Here is an 18773-nt window from a genome sequence, read left to right as displayed (position 1 = left end):
TTACAGTTAGTTTCATTTCATAAAAACTCGTTAGTAGTTCAACAGCATTTGTCTGTGATCCGTCACAAACGTGTCAAATGAAGCACAATAGAGCAGGTGCATATATTAAGGCACGTTTATTTTCTCTAATAAATCTTTAAAGTAGGAAAAACTCAATCATTCACCAAATATATTGCACGTTCATCCCTGGTCAACCACATTTCCAGATTAAAAAGAACTTTAATTCAAGACATAATTTAGATACAAATAGATCTACACAAAGAAAAGCAAAACAAATGGGAAAATTACTTCGTTTTCTCCTTCTATAAATTTCATAATCTGAAATGTTATAATTTAGTATTAAAGAAAGAAAATTGTGATGCCCATCATTCATACAGCAGCACATACCAGTATGCATCTTTTTTTTTTTCTTTTCAAAGTATGAGCCCTCATTTGTGAGGCAGCGCATGAGTATAATATTTAAAAGTAGTAATTTGTGCAACAACAACAAATAAAGTCTAATAACCATTTCAAAATGATTGATCACATTTCCCACAGCCCTGTTGTTCAATTGTCTCTTCTGCAGCCACTGGCAAGATGAGATGTGAAATTCTGCTCCACAGTCCACTCAGTTTGTCCACATCCATTTCATTAAACGTAGCTAACTTGTCTGAGGAGACAAACTTCTGTTTTACGTGCTCTTGAACCATCTCCTCAACTCTCCCTAGACCGACATTGGATGGCACTTCTACTTCTGCATCAAGCATTACAGTAAAGGCCAGGAAGACGTTCTTATAAGCCGCATTCTCATGGTCACAGTAACGGTAAAAGATGAGAGTGGATCCAGGAGGGAGCTCCTCAAATCGGTGGATTACTGCAGCAAACGTTTTACCCTCAAAGGCTTTTCTCAACTCACTATCAATGTCCAGCTTGACCTGATCACTGTCTTGTGATGCTTTACTTGTTCCATTGATGTTCAGAACCGAAGAGTTACGGGCAGTGGAAAAAGCTTGAGCCAAGCATCGAGCCAAACAACCAAGTGTCCTTTCAGCCCTGTGACCAGACGTTAGAATAAGGCTGACGGGTTCCGTGGGATGCTCAGTTTTCAGGTGGCGTCTGAGATGAATCAGACTCCTCCTCCAGAGTTCTGGCCGCTGATTAGGAAAGCTAGTCTTAAGTTTTTCCATTTCCTGATTGAACACGTCCACCACATTAACTTCATTTTGTACAGGTAGAGTTGAGTCAGAAAAATTTAAAATAAGCCAAACCATAGCTGCAAGTAGGAAAGCAACAGCAGCACCAAACATTAACTGTTCTGTAAGAAAATAATAAATATTAGAGTGAAATTATTGGCTGCTTTTCTGCGAAAATCATTTGACAGTCATTCTTATTAATGGTAAAGACTTCTTTTAGACAAGTTATTTCTTTATAGACAGTCAAAATGAAGAGAACAACTTACTCTCAATACCTCCCACTCTGATCTGTGGTTGTCTTTCTTGTGGAAGTCCAGAAGGGGCGATATGTTGTAGTGGCTCTAAATGTAAAAAGCAAGCAACAGCTTTTAGATGCAAGAACAAAACACCACTTTTCAAATTGGAACAATAATTCACTTAATCTATAGAAATTAGATAACAAAATGTACATTTATAATATAGCATACTGCAGGAGAATCACTTAAAGGGATAATTCACTGCTGACAAGATGGGCAAACCTAGCCATACAACTAAAATATACAACTAATATCACACAAAATAACAGTTAATAATTGACCTCTTGCTTATTCAGAGAACTTTTTGAAAACCAGACCTACCATCCCTATCTTCAGATCCAGTATCTTGAGAAGGATCACCAGATAATTCAACATCTGTAAAGTAGCAGTAGAAGAGCAGTTTTAGCCATTTAGTTGAGAGTGGCTGTTAAATCTCACTACTTTCTGATTCAAACCTTACAACTGCTTATAAACGACAAATATTAACTGCAAACAAATGCAGTAATCTGCTTCATTGTAAGAAAAAATACCAGGTAAAATAGCTTTATCGCAACAATAAATTCAAAACATACAACTAATATCACACAAAATAACAGTTAATACTTGACCTCTGACTCTCTGCATTCTTATATTTCCCTGTTCAGAGAACATTTTGAAAACCAGACCTACCCTCCTCTCTTATAGGTCCAGTATCTGGAGAAGAAACACCAGATGAGCCAACTTCTGTAAAGTAGCAGCAGAAGAGCAGTTTTAGCCATTTAGCTGAGAATGGCTGTTAAATCTCACTACTTTCTGATTCCAACCTTACAACTGCTTATAAACAATAAACCGTTACATTAAATCTTTAATGTCATAAACTTTGACTACATGCCACACTTATATCTTCTTCATATATTTTTTAATTCTTATTAAAGATTTAATAAAACATACAAGATGGGCAAACCTAGCCATACAACTAAAATATACAACTAATATCACACAAAATAACAGTTAATATTTGACCTCTTGCTTATTTAGAGAACTTTTTGAAAACCAGACCTACCATCCCTATCTTCAGATCCAGTATCTTGAGAAGAAACACCAGATGAGCCAACTTCTGTAAAGTAGGAGCAGAAGAGCAGTTTTAGCTATTAAGCTGAGAATGGCTGTTAAATCTCACTACTTTCTGATTCCTAACCTGATTCCAACCTTACAACTGCTTATAAACAATAAACCGTTACAACAAACATTAAATCTGTAATGTCATAAACTTTAACTACATGCCACACTTATATCCTCTTCACATATTTTTTTAATTCTTATTAAAGATTTAATAAAACATACTGCAGGAAGAATTCCTTTGTTTATCTCATCATAAATTCAAAACTTACAATAATATCTCACAAAATAACAGTTAATACTTGACCTCTGACTTTCTGCATTCTTATATTTCCCTGTTCAGAGAACATTTTGAAAACCAGACCTACCCTGCTCTCTTTTAGGTCCAGAATCTGGAGAAGAAACACCAGATGAGCCAACTTCTGTAAAGTAGCAGCAGAAGAGCAGTTTTAGCTATTTAGCTGAGAATGGCTGTTAAAGTGCCCCCATTATGCCTTTTTTAAGGTTCCTAATATTGTTTTGGGAGTCTCCTACAACATTAAATCTGTAATGGTCATAAACTTCAATTACATACCAAACTTACATCCTCTTTTAATATTTTTTGATTCTTTATATATATTTATATATAGATTTAATAAAACATACTGCAGGAAAAAAAAAAAAAATATATATATATATCACCTAATCTAGAAATAAGATATTAAAATGCACAAAAATGATTTAATGTCATGTACTGCAGGCAAAACAGCTTTATTTATCTCAACAGTAAATTGAAGATGTGCAATTAATATCAGTTTTGTATGTTGCACACTCCCACGTTAGCCGAGCACAAACGTGAATAGCTGATAATGCATTAGACTTTGTAAACAAAAGTCGTGCTCCATCCTTGATCATTACTCCAAGTAATAAGACAGACGAGATGCATCAATCGACACATTTTTAGACAATATTGGACCAACATCTGAATAGCAGAACTACAGAAATGTGAGTTAGCCGGTTAGCAGGAGACATACAGACTAGGGTGTACGTTACACACCATAATATACAAAACTATGAATTTTGAATGATCACTAGAAAATATAAACATCAATTATTAATCATACTTACAGGTTAAGATTCAGAGGAGCAAGATGGTCCAAATAAACTGGTCATTGATCCATATTTTAAGACCAAACGTTTTGTGAATCCTGCGTTAACCTCCTTGAGGTTTCAGAAGCAGTCATCAGTAAAATGATGGGAGCACAACAAAAGATTGTACTGCTGTGGTATTGTTGAAAAAATGAATTTTCCCTGGCGTCTGTGCGTGCAATAAGTGGGCGGGCAATATGCTAATGTTTCGTTGTGATGTCACAACGAAACGGCTTGGGGTTCGTTTTACAAATGACTAGTTTAATTGACTCAGAGTCGACTCTTACTTTTGAGAGACAATAACTATATACAGTGCACTTTCAGATTTAAAACTTTGCAGGATGTTTTCATTTACTTAGAGCTATGTTACACACTACATAAAAAGGTCATTTTCAAAAATCCATAATAGGGGCACTTTAAAACTCACTACTTTTGATTCCTAACCTGATTCCAACCTTACAACTGCTTATAAACGACAACTATATTGATAAACAAATGCAGTAATCTGCTTCATTCTAAGAAAAAATACCTCCTCCTGTCTTCTCAGGTTTACTGACGATCCCTTTATCCACATTTATCGTAGATTCAGGTTCAGAGTGAAGGACGTTCCTGGGCTGATGAATGCTGAGAGTCTGTGTCTTCTCTGTGTGACAGACAAGAAAAAGTGTATAGTGTTGTGTGCAATAACTGAGCGTAAACAGCACTATAAACCGTTACAATAAACATTAAATCTGTAATGTCATAAACTTTGACTACATGCCACACTTTTATCCTCTTTATATTTTTTAATTCTTATTAAAGATTTAATAAAACATATTGCAGGAAGAATACCTTTGTTTATCTCATCATAAATTCAAAACTTACAATAATATCTCACAAAATAACAGTTAATACTTGACCTCTGACTCTGCATTCTTATATTTCCCTGTTCAGAGAACATTTTGAAAACCAGACCTACCCTCCTCTCTTATAGGTCCAGTATCTGGAGAAGGATCACCAGGCGAGCCAACTTCTGTAAAGTAGCAGCAGAAGAGCAGTTTTAGCTATTAAGCTGAGAATGGCTGTTAAATCTCACTACTTTCTGATTCCAACCTTACAACTGCTTATAAACAATAAACCGTTACAACAAACATTAAATCTGTAATGGTCATAAACTTTGACTACATGCCACACTTATATCCTCTTCACATATTTTTTAATTCTTATTAAAGATTTAATAAAACATACAAGATGGGCAAACCTAGCCATACAACTAAAATATACAACTAATATCACACAAAATAACAGTTAATATTTGACCTCTTGCTTATTTAGAGAACTTTTTGAAAACCAGACCTACCATCCCTATCTTCAGATCCAGTATCTTGAGAAGAAACACCAGATGAGCCAACTTCTGTAAAGTAGCAGCAGAAGAGCAGTTTTAGCTATTAAGCTGAGAATGGCTGTTAAATCTCACTACTTTCTGATTCCTAACCTGATTCCAACCTTACAACTGCTTATAAACAATAAACCGTTACAACAAACATTAAATCTGTAATGTCATAAACTTTGACTACATGCCACACTTATATCCTCTTCACATATTTTTTAATTCTTATTAAAGATTTAATAAAACATACTGCAGGAAGAATACCTTTGTTTATCTCATCATAAATTCAAAACTTACAATAATATCTCACAAAATAACAGTTAATACTTAACCTCTGACTCTCTGCATTCTTATATTTCCCTGTTCAGAGAACATTTTGAAAACCAGACCTACCCTGCTCTCTTATAGGTCCAGAATCTGGAGAAGAAACACCAGATGAGCCAACTTCTGTAAAGTAGCAGCAGAAGAGCAGTTTTAGCTATTTAGCTGAGAATGGCTGTTAAAGTGCCCCCATTATGCCTTTTTTAAGGTTCCTAATATTGTTTTGGGAGTCTCCTACAACATTAAATCTGTAATGGTCATAAACTTCAATTACATACCAAACTTACATCCTCTTTTAATATTTTTTGATTCTTTATATATATTTATATATAGATTTAATAAAACATACTGCAGGAAAAAAAAAAAAAAAATATCACCTAATCTAGAAATAAGATATTAAAATGCACAAAAATGATTTAATGTCATGTACTGCAGGCAAAACAGCTTTATTTATCTCAACAGTAAATTGAAGATGTGCAATTAATATCAGTTTTGTATGTTGCACACTCCCACGTTAGCCGAGCACAAACGTGAATAGCTGATAATGCATTAGACTTTGTAAACAAAAGTCGTGCTCCATCCTTGATCATTACTCCAAGTAATAAGACAGACGAGATGCATCAATCGACACATTTTTAGACAATATTGGACCAACATCTGAATAGCAGAACTACAGAAATGTGAGTTAGCCGGTTAGCAGGAGACATACAGACTAGGGTGTACGTTACACACCATAATATACAAAACTATGAATTTTGAATGATCACTAGAAAATATAAACATCAATTATTAATCATACTTACAGGTTAAGATTCAGAGGAGCAAGATGGTCCAAATAAACTGGTCATTGATCCATATTTTAAGACCAAACGTTTTGTGAATCCTGCGTTAACCTCCTTGAGGTTTCAGAAGCAGTCATCAGTAAAATGATGGGAGCACAACAAAAGATTGTACTGCTGTGGTATTGTTGAAAAAATGAATTTTCCCTGGCGTCTGTGCGTGCAATAAGTGGGCGGGCAATATGCTAATGTTTCGTTGTGATGTCACAACGAAACGGCTTGGGGTTCGTTTTACAAATGACTAGTTTAATTGACTCAGAGTCGACTCTTACTTTTGAGAGACAATAACTATATACAGTGCACTTTCAGATTTAAAACTTTGCAGGATGTTTTCATTTACTTAGAGCTATGTTACACACTACATAAAAAGGTCATTTTCAAAAATCCATAATAGGGGCACTTTAAAACTCACTACTTTTGATTCCTAACCTGATTCCAACCTTACAACTGCTTATAAACGACAACTATATTGATAAACAAATGCAGTAATCTGCTTCATTCTAAGAAAAAATACCTCCTCCTGTCTTCTCAGGTTTACTGACGATCCCTTTATCCACATTTATCGTAGATTCAGGTTCAGAGTGAAGGACGTTCCTGGGCTGATGAATGCTGAGAGTCTGTGTCTTCTCTGTGTGACAGACAAGAAAAAGTGTATAGTGTTGTGTGCAATAACTGAGCGTAAACAGCACTATAAACCGTTACAATAAACATTAAATCTGTAATGTCATAAACTTTGACTACATGCCACACTTTTATCCTCTTTATATTTTTTAATTCTTATTAAAGATTTAATAAAACATATTGCAGGAAGAATACCTTTGTTTATCTCATCATAAATTCAAAACTTACAATAATATCTCACAAAATAACAGTTAATACTTGACCTCTGACTCTCTGCATTCTTATATTTCCCTGTTCAGAGAACATTTTGAAAACCAGACCTACCCTCCTCTCTTATAGGTCCAGTATCTGGAGAAGGATCACCAGGCGAGCCAACTTCTGTAAAGTAGCAGCAGAAGAGCAGTTTTAGCTATTAAGCTGAGAATGGCTGTTAAATCTCACTACTTTCTGATTCCAACCTTACAACTGCTTATAAACAATAAACCGTTACAACAAACATTAAATCTGTAATGGTCATAAACTTTGACTACATGCCACACTTATATCCTCTTCACATATTTTTTAATTCTTATTAAAGATTTAATAAAACATACAAGATGGGCAAACCTAGCCATACAACTAAAATATACAACTAATATCACACAAAATAACAGTTAATATTTGACCTCTTGCTTATTTAGAGAACTTTTTGAAAACCAGACCTACCATCCCTATCTTCAGATCCAGTATCTTGAGAAGAAACACCAGATGAGCCAACTTCTGTAAAGTAGCAGCAGAAGAGCAGTTTTAGCTATTAAGCTGAGAATGGCTGTTAAATCTCACTACTTTCTGATTCCTAACCTGATTCCAACCTTACAACTGCTTATAAACAATAAACCGTTACAACAAACATTAAATCTGTAATGTCATAAACTTTGACTACATGCCACACTTATATCCTCTTCACATATTTTTTAATTCTTATTAAAGATTTAATAAAACATACTGCAGGAAGAATACCTTTGTTTATCTCATCATAAATTCAAAACTTACAATAATATCTCACAAAATAACAGTTAATACTTAACCTCTGACTCTCTGCATTCTTATATTTCCCTGTTCAGAGAACATTTTGAAAACCAGACCTACCCTGCTCTCTTTTAGGTCCAGAATCTGGAGAAGAAACACCAGATGAGCCAACTTCTGTAAAGTAGCAGCAGAAGAGCAGTTTTAGCTATTTAGCTGAGAATGGCTGTTAAAGTGCCCCCATTATGCCTTTTTTAAGGTTCCTAATATTGTTTTGGGAGTCTCCTACAACATTAAATCTGTAATGGTCATAAACTTCAATTACATGCCAAACTTACATCCTCTTTTAATATTTTTTGATTCTTTATATATATTTATATATAGATTTAATAAAACATACTGCAGGAAAAAAAAATAAAAAATATCACCTAATCTAGAAATAAGATATTAAAATGCACAAAAATGATTTAATGTCATGTACTGCAGGCAAAACAGCTTTATTTATCTCAACAGTAAATTGAAGATGTGCAATTAATATCAGTTTTGTATGTTGCACACTCCCACGTTAGCCGAGCACAAACGTGAATAGCTGATAATGCATTAGACTTTGTAAACAAAAGTCGTGCTCCATCCTTGATCATTACTCCAAGTAATAAGACAGACGAGATGCATCAATCGACACATTTTTAGACAATATTGGACCAACATCTGAATAGCAGAACTACAGAAATGTGAGTTAGCCGGTTAGCAGGAGACATACAGACTAGGGTGTACGTTACACACCATAATATACAAAACTATGAATTTTGAATGATCACTAGAAAATATAAACATCAATTATTAATCATACTTACAGGTTAAGATTCAGAGGAGCAAGATGGTCCAAATAAACTGGTCATTGATCCATATTTTAAGACCAAACGTTTTGTGAATCCTGCGTTAACCTCCTTGAGGTTTCAGAAGCAGTCATCAGTAAAATGATGGGAGCACAACAAAAGATTGTACTGCTGTGGTATTGTTGAAAAAATGAATTTTCCCTGGCGTCTGTGCGTGCAATAAGTGGGCGGGCAATATGCTAATGTTTCGTTGTGATGTCACAACGAAACGGCTTGGGGTTCGTTTTACAAATGACTAGTTTAATTGACTCAGAGTCGACTCTTACTTTTGAGAGACAATAACTATATACAGGTGCACTTTCAGATTTAAAACTTTGCAGGATGTTTTCATTCACTTAGAGCTATGTTACACACTACATAAAAAGGTCATTTTCAAAAATCCATAATAGGGGCACTTTAAAACTCACTACTTTTGATTCCTAACCTGATTCCAACCTTACAACTGCTTATAAACGACAACTATATTGATAAACAAATGCAGTAATCTGCTTCATTCTAAGAAAAAATACCTCCTCCTGTCTTCTCAGGTTTACTGACGATCCCTTTATCCACATTTATCGTAGATTCAGGTTCAGAGTGAAGGACGTTCCTGGGCTGATGAATGCTGAGAGTCTGTGTCTTCTCTGTGTGACAGACAAGAAAAAGTGTATAGTGTTGTGTGCAATAACTGAGCGTAAACAGCACTATAAACCGTTACAACAAACATTAAATCTGTAATGTCATAAACTTTGACTACATGCCACACTTTTATCCTCTTTATATTTTTTAATTCTTATTAAAGATTTAATAAAACATATTGCAGGAAGAATACCTTTGTTTATCTCATCATAAATTCAAAACTTACAATAATATCTCACAAAATAACAGTTAATACTTGACCTCTGACTCTCTGCATTCTTATATTTCCCTGTTCAGAGAACATTTTGAAAACCAGACCTACCCTCCTCTCTTATAGGTCCAGTATCTGGAGAAGGATCACCAGGCGAGCCAACTTCTGTAAAGTAGCAGCAGAAGAGCAGTTTTAGCTATTAAGCTGAGAATGGCTGTTAAATCTCACTACTTTCTGATTCCAACCTTACAACTGCTTATAAACAATAAACCGTTACAACAAACATTAAATCTGTAATGGTCATAAACTTTGACTACATGCCACACTTATATCCTCTTCACATATTTTTTAATTCTTATTAAAGATTTAATAAAACATACAAGATGGGCAAACCTAGCCATACAACTAAAATATACAACTAATATCACACAAAATAACAGTTAATATTTGACCTCTTGCTTATTTAGAGAACTTTTTGAAAACCAGACCTACCATCCCTATCTTCAGATCCAGTATCTTGAGAAGAAACACCAGATGAGCCAACTTCTGTAAAGTAGCAGCAGAAGAGCAGTTTTAGCTATTAAGCTGAGAATGGCTGTTAAATCTCACTACTTTCTGATTCCTAACCTGATTCCAACCTTACAACTGCTTATAAACAATAAACCGTTACAACAAACATTAAATCTGTAATGTCATAAACTTTGACTACATGCCACACTTATATCCTCTTCACATATTTTTTAATTCTTATTAAAGATTTAATAAAACATACTGCAGGAAGAATACCTTTGTTTATCTCATCATAAATTCAAAACTTACAATAATATCTCACAAAATAACAGTTAATACTTAACCTCTGACTCTCTGCATTCTTATATTTCCCTGTTCAGAGAACATTTTGAAAACCAGACCTACCCTGCTCTCTTATAGGTCCAGAATCTGGAGAAGAAACACCAGATGAGCCAACTTCTGTAAAGTAGCAGCAGAAGAGCAGTTTTAGCTATTTAGCTGAGAATGGCTGTTAAAGTGCCCCCATTATGCCTTTTTTAAGGTTCCTAATATTGTTTTGGGAGTCTCCTACAACATTAAATCTGTAATGGTCATAAACTTCAATTACATACCAAACTTACATCCTCTTTTAATATTTTTTGATTCTTTATATATATTTATATATAGATTTAATAAAACATACTGCAGGAAAAAAAAAAAAAAAATATCACCTAATCTAGAAATAAGATATTAAAATGCACAAAAATGATTTAATGTCATGTACTGCAGGCAAAACAGCTTTATTTATCTCAACAGTAAATTGAAGATGTGCAATTAATATCAGTTTTGTATGTTGCACACTCCCACGTTAGCCGAGCACAAACGTGAATAGCTGATAATGCATTAGACTTTGTAAACAAAAGTCGTGCTCCATCCTTGATCATTACTCCAAGTAATAAGACAGACGAGATGCATCAATCGACACATTTTTAGACAATATTGGACCAACATCTGAATAGCAGAACTACAGAAATGTGAGTTAGCCGGTTAGCAGGAGACATACAGACTAGGGTGTACGTTACACACCATAATATACAAAACTATGAATTTTGAATGATCACTAGAAAATATAAACATCAATTATTAATCATACTTACAGGTTAAGATTCAGAGGAGCAAGATGGTCCAAATAAACTGGTCATTGATCCATATTTTAAGACCAAACGTTTTGTGAATCCTGCGTTAACCTCCTTGAGGTTTCAGAAGCAGTCATCAGTAAAATGATGGGAGCACAACAAAAGATTGTACTGCTGTGGTATTGTTGAAAAAATGAATTTTCCCTGGCGTCTGTGCGTGCAATATGCTAATGTTTCGTTGTGATGTCACAACGAAACGGCTTGGGGTTCGTTTTACAAACGACTAGTTTAATTGACTCAGAGTCGACTCTTACTTTTGAGAGACAATAACTATATACGGTGCACTTTCAGATTTAAAACTTTGCAGGATGTTTTCATTCACTTAGAGCTATGTTACACACTACATAAAAAGGTCATTTTCAAAAATCCATAATAGGGGCACTTTAAAACTCACTACTTTTGATTCCTAACCTGATTCCAACCTTACAACTGCTTATAAACGACAACTATATTGATAAACAAATGCCGTAATCTGCTTCATTCTAAGAAAAAAATACCTCCTCCTGTCTTCTCAGGTTTACTGACGATCCCTTTATCCACATTTATCGTAGATTCAGGTTCAGAGTGAAGGACGTTCCTGGGCTGATGAATGCTGAGAGTCTGTGTCTTCTCTGTGTGACAGACAAGAAAAAGTGTATAGTGTTGTGTGCAATAACTGAGCGTAAACAGCACTATAAACCGTTACAATAAACATTAAATCTGTAATGTCATAAACTTTGACTACATGCCACACTTTTATCCTCTTTATATTTTTTAATTCTTATTAAAGATTTAATAAAACATACTGCAGGAAGAATACCTTTGTTTATCTCATCATAAATTCAAAACTTACAATAATATCTCACAAAATAACAGTTAATACTTGACCTCTGACTCTCTGCATTCTTATATTTCCCTGTTCAGAGAACATTTTGAAAACCAGACCTACCCTCCTCTCTTATAGGTCCAGTATCTGGAGAAGAAACACCAGATGAGCCAACTTCTGTAAAGTAGCAGCAAAAGAGCAGTTTTAGCTATTTAGCTGAGAATGGCTGTTAAAGTGCCCCCATTATGCCTTTTTTAAGGTTCCTAATATTGTTTTGGGAGTCTCCTACAACATTAAATCTGTAATGGTCATAAACTTCAATTACATGCCACACTTACATCCTCTTTTAATATTTTTTGATTCTTTATATACATTTATATATAGATTTAATAAAACATACTGCAGGGAAAAAAAAAAAAAAAAACACCTAATCTAGAAATAAGATATTAAAATGCACAAAAATGATTTAATGTCATGTACTGCAGGCAAAACAGCTTTATTTATCTCAACAGTAAATTGAAGATGTGCAATTAATATCAGTTTTGTATGTTGCACACTCCCACGTTAGCCGAGCACAAACGTGAATAGCTGATAATGCATTAGACTTTGTAAACAAAAGTCGTGCTCCATCCTTGATCATTACTCCAAGTAATAAGACAGACGAGATGCATCAATCGACACATTTTTAGACAATATTGGACCAACATCTGAATAGCAGAACTACAGAAATGTGAGTTAGCCGGTTAGCAGGAGACATACAGACTAGGGTGTACGTTACACACCATAATATACAAAACTATGAATTTTGAATGATCGCTAGAAAATATAAACATCAATTATTAATCATACTTACAGGTTAAGATTCAGAGGAGCAAGATGGTCCAAATAAACTGGTCATTGATCCATATTTTAAGACCAAACGTTTTGTGAATCCTGCGTTAACCTCCTTGAGGTTTCAGAAGCAGTCATCAGTAAAATGATGGGAGCACAACAAAAGATTGTACTGCTGTGGTATTGTTGAAAAAATGAATTTTCCCTGGCGTCTGTGCGTGCAATAAGTGGGCGGGCAATATGCTAATGTTTCGTTGTGACGTCACAACGAAACGGCTTGGGGTTCGTTTTACAAATGACTAGTTTAATTGACTCAGAGTCGACTCTTACTTTTGAGAGACAATAACTATATACAGTGCACTTTCAGATTTAAAACTTTGCAGGATGTTTTCATTTACTTAGAGCTATGTTACACACTACATAAAAAGGTCATTTTCAAAAATCCATAATAGGGGCACTTTAAAACTCACTACTTTTGATTCCTAACCTGATTCCAACCTTACAACTGCTTATAAACGACAACTATATTGATAAACAAATGCAGTAATCTGCTTCATTCTAAGAAAAAATACCTCCTCCTGTCTTCTCAGGTTTACTGACGATCCCTTTATCCACATTTATCGTAGATTCAGGTTCAGAGTGAAGGACGTTCCTGGGCTGATGAATGCTGAGAGTCTGTGTCTTCTCTGTGTGACAGACAAGAAAAAGTGTATAGTGTTGTGTGCAATAACTGAGCGTAAACAGCACTATAAACCGTTACAACAAACATTAAATCTGTAATGTCATAAACTTTGACTACATGCCACACTTTTATCCTCTTTATATTTTTTAATTCTTATTAAAGATTTAATAAAACATACTGCAGGAAGAATACCTTTGTTTATCTCATCATAAATTCAAAACTTACAATAATATCTCACAAAATAACAGTTAATACTTGACCTCTGACTCTCTGCATTCTTATATTTCCCTGTTCAGAGAACATTTTGAAAACCAGACCTACCCTCCTCTCTTATAGGTCCAGTATCTGGAGAAGAAACACCAGATGAGCCAACTTCTGTAAAGTAGCAGCAGAAGAGCAGTTTAAGCTATTTAGCTGAGAATGGCTGTTAAATCTCACTACTTTCTGATTCAAACCTTACAACTGCTTATAAACAATAAACCGTTACAACAAACATTAAATCTGTAATGTCATAAACTTTGACTACATGCCACACTTATATCCTCTTTATATTTTTTAATTCTTATAAAAGATTTAATAAAACATACAAGATGGGCAAACCTATCCATACAACTAAAATATACAACTAATATCACACAAACTAACAGTTAATACTTGACCTCTTGCTTATTCAGAGAACTTTTTGAAAACCAGACCTACCATCCCTATCTTCAGATCCAGTATCTTGAGAAGGATCACCAGATAATTCAACATCTGTAAAGTAGCAGTAGAAGAGCAGTTTTAGCCATTTAGCTGAGAGTGGCTGTTAAATCTCACTACTTTCTGATTCCGAACCTGATTCCAACCTTACAACTGCTTATAAACGACAAATATTAATTGCAAACAAATGCAGTAATCTGCTTCACTGTAAGAAAAAATACCAGGCAAAATAGCTTTATCGCAACAATAAATTCAAGACATACAACTAATATCACACAAAATAACAGTTAATACTTAACCTCTGACTGACATTCTTATATTTCCCTGTTCAGAGAACATTTAAAAAAACCAGACCTACCCTCCTCTCTTATAGGTCCAGTATCTGGAGAAGAATCACAAGGCGAGCCAACATCTGTAAAGTAGCAGCAGAAGAGCAGTTTTAGCTATTCTGCGCAATGAAGCGTTACAACAAATTTTAACTATATTTTTAATTCTTTATATATATACATATATAGAGAATTAAAACATTTTGAAAACCAGACCTACCCTCCTCTCTTATAGGTCCAGTATCTGGAGAAGAATCACCAGATGAGCCAACTTCTGTAAAGTAGCAGCAGAAGAGCAGTTTTAGCTATTTAGCTGAGAATGGCTGTTAAATCTCACTACTTTCTGATTCCTAAACTGACTTTAAATCTGTAATGGTCATAAACTTTGACTTCATGCTACACTTACATTCTCCTTATATATTTTTTGTAACATGACAAAGAATTATAGTGCTGTAAACAACGTTACACAACAATGATATGATATGCTGTACAAAAAAACAACTCACTCTCATTCTCTGACACACTGGTCTGTGGTTGGATTTTTTGTGGAAGTCCTGAAGAAGCAGTATGTTGTATTGACCCTAAATGTAAAAAAACAGGCAACAGCTTTTAAAGATAAAAATGAATCTAGAAGTGAGATTCTAAATGTACAAAAATTATTTAATGACATACCGCAGACAAAATAGCTTCATTTATCTCAACAAATTTGAAACATACAACTAATATCAAAATCAAAATTAAATATTAATATCAACTAAAATCAAAATTTAAGTTAATACTTGCCCTGACTCCCTACATTTTTTTAATTTCCCTGTTCAGAGAGCATTGTGACAAGCATTAATTCTGTTCAAATCAAAAAATCAAGACGTACCACTGTCTTTAGGTGCGTTATCTGGAAATGCACTATAAAGAAGAATGACCATATATAGCACTGTAAACTCCCTCTGTTACACATCAATGATATAATGTGATGTAAAAATGCCAATTCACTCTCATTCTATGCAACACTGATCTGTGGTTGGTTGTCTTGTCCAGAAAGAGGCGGTATGTTGTATTGATGTTACATGTACAGTATCTCACAAAAGTGAGTACACCCCTCACATTTCAGCAACTATTTTAGTATATCTTCTTGAGGGACAATACTATAGAAATGAAACTTGTATATATTTTAGAGTAGTCAATGTGCTGCTTGTATAGTAGTACAGATTTACGGTCTTCTGAAAATAACTCAACATACAGCCATTATTGTAAAAATAGCTGGCAACAAAAGTGAGCACACCCTAAGTGATAAAAGCTGTACGTCATTTAATCATGCAAAGCCACATGTCCTATTCATCATGTTCATGTTTTTGTCTGCTTGACAGTACCATACAAATTTGTGTATCTTGTATTAGAGCAGTTAAAATTTGGTGCTTTGAGTACAATTCTCTCATACTGACCACTGGAGGTTCAACATGGCACCTCATGGCAAAGACCTCTCTAAGGATTTGAGAAGTAGAATTGTTGCTGTCCACAAAGATGGCCTAGGCTATAAGAAGATCGGTAACACCCTGAAACTGAGTTACAGTACAGTGGCCAGGGTCATACAGAGGTTTTCCAAGACGGGTTCCACTCTGAACAGGCCTCGCAAGGGTCGATCAAAGTAGATGAGTCCTTGTGCTGTGCATCAGGTGCAGAAGCTGGCTTCAAAAAACAGATGCATGAGTGCTGCCAGCATTGCTTTAGAGGTTGCAGAAGCGGAAGGTCAGCTTGTAAGTGCTCAGACCATACGCCGCACACTGCAGCAAGTCGGTTTGCATGGCTGTCGTCCCAGAAGGAAGCCTCTTCTGAAGCTGGCTCACAAGAAAGCCCGCAAATAGTTTGCTGAAGACAGCCTGTCCAAGAGCATGAATTACTGAAACCATGTCCTGTGGTCTGATGAGACTAAGATAAACTTGTTTGACTCAGATGGTGTCCAGCATGTGTGGCGACGCCCTGGTGAGAAGTACCAAGAAAATTGTGTCTTGCCTACAGTCAAGCATTGTGGTGGTAGCATCATGGTCTGGGGCTGCATGAGTGCTGCTGGGACTGGGGAACTGCACTTCATTGAGGGAATCATGGATTCCAACATGTACTGTGACATTCTGAAGCAGAACTTGATGCCATCCCTTCAGAAACTGGGCCGAACGGCAGTTTTCCAACATGATAACGCCCCAAACACACCGCCAAGATGACAACTGCCTTGCTGAGGAAGCTGAAGGTGAAGGTAATGGAGTGGCCAAGTATGTCTCCACACCTAAATCTTATTTGAGCACCTGTGGGGCATCCTCAAACGGAAGGTGGAGAAGCGCCATGTGTCTAACATCCAGCAGCTCCGTGATGTCGTTATGGAGGAGTGGAAGAGGATCCCAGCAACAACCTGTGCAGCTCTGGTAAATTCCATGCCCAGGAGGATTAAGGCAGTGCTAGATAACAGTGGTTCTCACACAAAATATTGACACTTTGGACACAGTTATTTAGACAATAATGGCTGTATGTTGAGTTATTTTTAGAGGACAGTAAATCTGTACTACTATACAAGCAGCACATTGACTACTGTAAAGTATATACAATTTTCATTTCTTGAGAAGATATACTAAAATGGTTGCTGAAATGTGAGGGGTGTACTCCCTTTTGTGAGATACTGTACAAAACAGTCAAAAGCTTTTAAATGTAAAAATTAAACACCACTTTCAAATTGCAATAATATTTCACCTAATCTATAGAAATTAGATTCCAAAATGTTGTTTAGTGTCCAGAAGGTTGCCTACAATTTCTCCAGGATTCTCTGTCAGATAAGGAAACAGTATGTTGCATCTATTCTGTGGAATTACTTACATCCCTAAAAACCATTCAAACAAACATTAATTCTATCATGAAGATCATGATAATAAAAGTTTGACTTCATGCTACACTTACCGCCCTCTCCTGTAGTTTTGTCACCTGACAAAGAACCAGTCACTGCAGATGTTAATTCTGCATTTGAAAAGAGGAAAAGAGCAGTTCAGGTTTTTAAAGATCCATTAAATGATTTGAGCACAGTTTTCGGTCTTTCCTTCATGTTTCCTGTTGTTGTTGTTTTCATGCACTGGTGCATTTTAAGATTTTGGGCTATTTTGCTTAAGTGACATGTCTTCATTCAGACTAGTGGAAATAAAAGCATGCAAAATACACATATAAGTGTTTATTTTATTACACTTTATTTATTTGCATCTTTTAATTACAGGCCGCTTTCTCAAGATGATTTTTTTTCTCATGCACCAGGCCAAAAATCTACACTAACGTAGCACTTACATACACTAAACTTTCCAATTCTCCACCAATCTATATTCTGAATGTTTTTACAGAGGAATTTGTTCATATAATCATTTGCCTGATTTATATAACATTTTATTCATTAAAAAACTTTTTTATTTTCCTGGCTGTTTACAGTATTTTCTGATTTATGGTGTGATAAAAAGAAAGATTCATATTCCCAATGTAAAAACATTTAATATGTCAGCAAAGTGAAACAAGTTATGGACATGTATGCAAATTAGTCCATATTTAATTTGCATATTCAAACATAACATTTCTGAAACATTTGATATATTTACCACAGTCGCCTTCGCTTGCCATTGCTCTCGCACAAATGCCTCCTTTATCAATGAGTTGCGTTGAAGCAGTGCATTTAAAATGGACCTGAATGTAGAAACAATACCACATTATCACACATATAAACCACAAATGCTCCTGTGACATGAAAATACAGGCAGTTAATAAGACAGTAGCATTATAACCTGAAATACAGCAAACACGGTGCTAAAAATCTATGTTGACACGTGGAACAAATACATCTGAAACTTGGTCTTCTAGTCTGAAACACATACTCACCTATTATTTAGACGTCACCACAAAAAAGATAATATTTCGGATTTTGCCCTATCGGACAAGTCACACTTCCAAACGCGAATGCGTCACTTTAGTTCCGGGTGTCGCTAGGAACTTTTTGATTTAGTGATTTGTTTCCTTCGGAAGTTTTCTGAAGAGGGACATCATGTGCGCAAGGGAGGGGGGTGAAGCACATTTCTTCAAACAAACAGATAGAAAAAAAATGTCTAAAATTATTATTATTATTTTAAATTACTACATATAATAAATTACTTAAACGAAT

General features: G+C 35.1%; 1 protein-coding gene across 50 annotated transcripts; it reads right to left on the bottom strand.

The window, feature by feature from the left end:
* Positions 1-101: 101 nt before the first annotated feature.
* Positions 102-18669, bottom strand: zgc:112962 (uncharacterized protein LOC548348 homolog). 50 transcript variants are annotated; one of them, XM_051903341.1, is made up of 29 exons: positions 18494-18660; positions 18217-18301; positions 17540-17596; positions 15109-15183; positions 14823-14876; positions 14635-14688; positions 14277-14330; positions 13899-13952; positions 13468-13581; positions 12188-12241; positions 11757-11870; positions 10490-10543; positions 10067-10120; positions 9686-9739; positions 9255-9368; positions 7973-8026; positions 7550-7603; positions 7169-7222; positions 6738-6851; positions 5457-5510; positions 5034-5087; positions 4653-4706; positions 4224-4337; positions 2935-2988; positions 2511-2564; positions 2138-2191; positions 1790-1843; positions 1439-1513; positions 102-1294 (listed from the first exon to the last, which is right to left on the bottom strand). In XM_051903341.1, the coding sequence occupies exons 2-29, from the start codon at positions 18236-18238 to the stop codon at positions 510-512; spliced, it is 2556 nt and encodes an 851-aa protein (XP_051759301.1). In that variant the 5' UTR covers positions 18239-18301; positions 18494-18660; the 3' UTR covers positions 102-509. The 50 variants fall into 50 exon arrangements, with proteins under 50 accessions (XP_051759301.1, XP_051759302.1, XP_051759309.1 ...); XM_051903342.1 differs by lacking the exon at positions 18494-18660 and adding an exon at positions 18400-18478; XM_051903349.1 differs by lacking the exon at positions 7973-8026 and having other exon boundaries at positions 18494-18663.
* Between the last annotated feature and the right edge of the window lie 104 nt (positions 18670-18773).

This window comes from Ctenopharyngodon idella, chromosome 8 (genome assembly GCF_019924925.1).
Source record: "Ctenopharyngodon idella isolate HZGC_01 chromosome 8, HZGC01, whole genome shotgun sequence".
In the NCBI taxonomy this organism is placed as follows: Eukaryota; Metazoa; Chordata; class Actinopteri; order Cypriniformes; family Xenocyprididae; genus Ctenopharyngodon; species Ctenopharyngodon idella.
This window is presented reverse-complemented; position numbering and strand designations above follow the sequence as displayed.

What these genes read in the sequence shown, in the direction of transcription:
- zgc:112962 (XM_051903341.1), bottom strand. Translation starts at nt 18,238, where the DNA reads ATGGCAAGCGAAGGCGACTGTG. An exon ending in TGGACCTATAAGAGAGGAGG is followed by an intron (nt 14,331 to 14,634) that starts GTAGGTCTGGTT and finishes GCTACTTTACAG; the next exon opens with ATGTTGAATTATCTGGTGAT. An exon ending in TGGACCTATAAGAGAGGAGG is followed by an intron (nt 13,582 to 13,898) that starts GTAGGTCTGGTT and finishes TCTGTCACACAG; the next exon opens with AGAAGACACAGACTCTCAGC.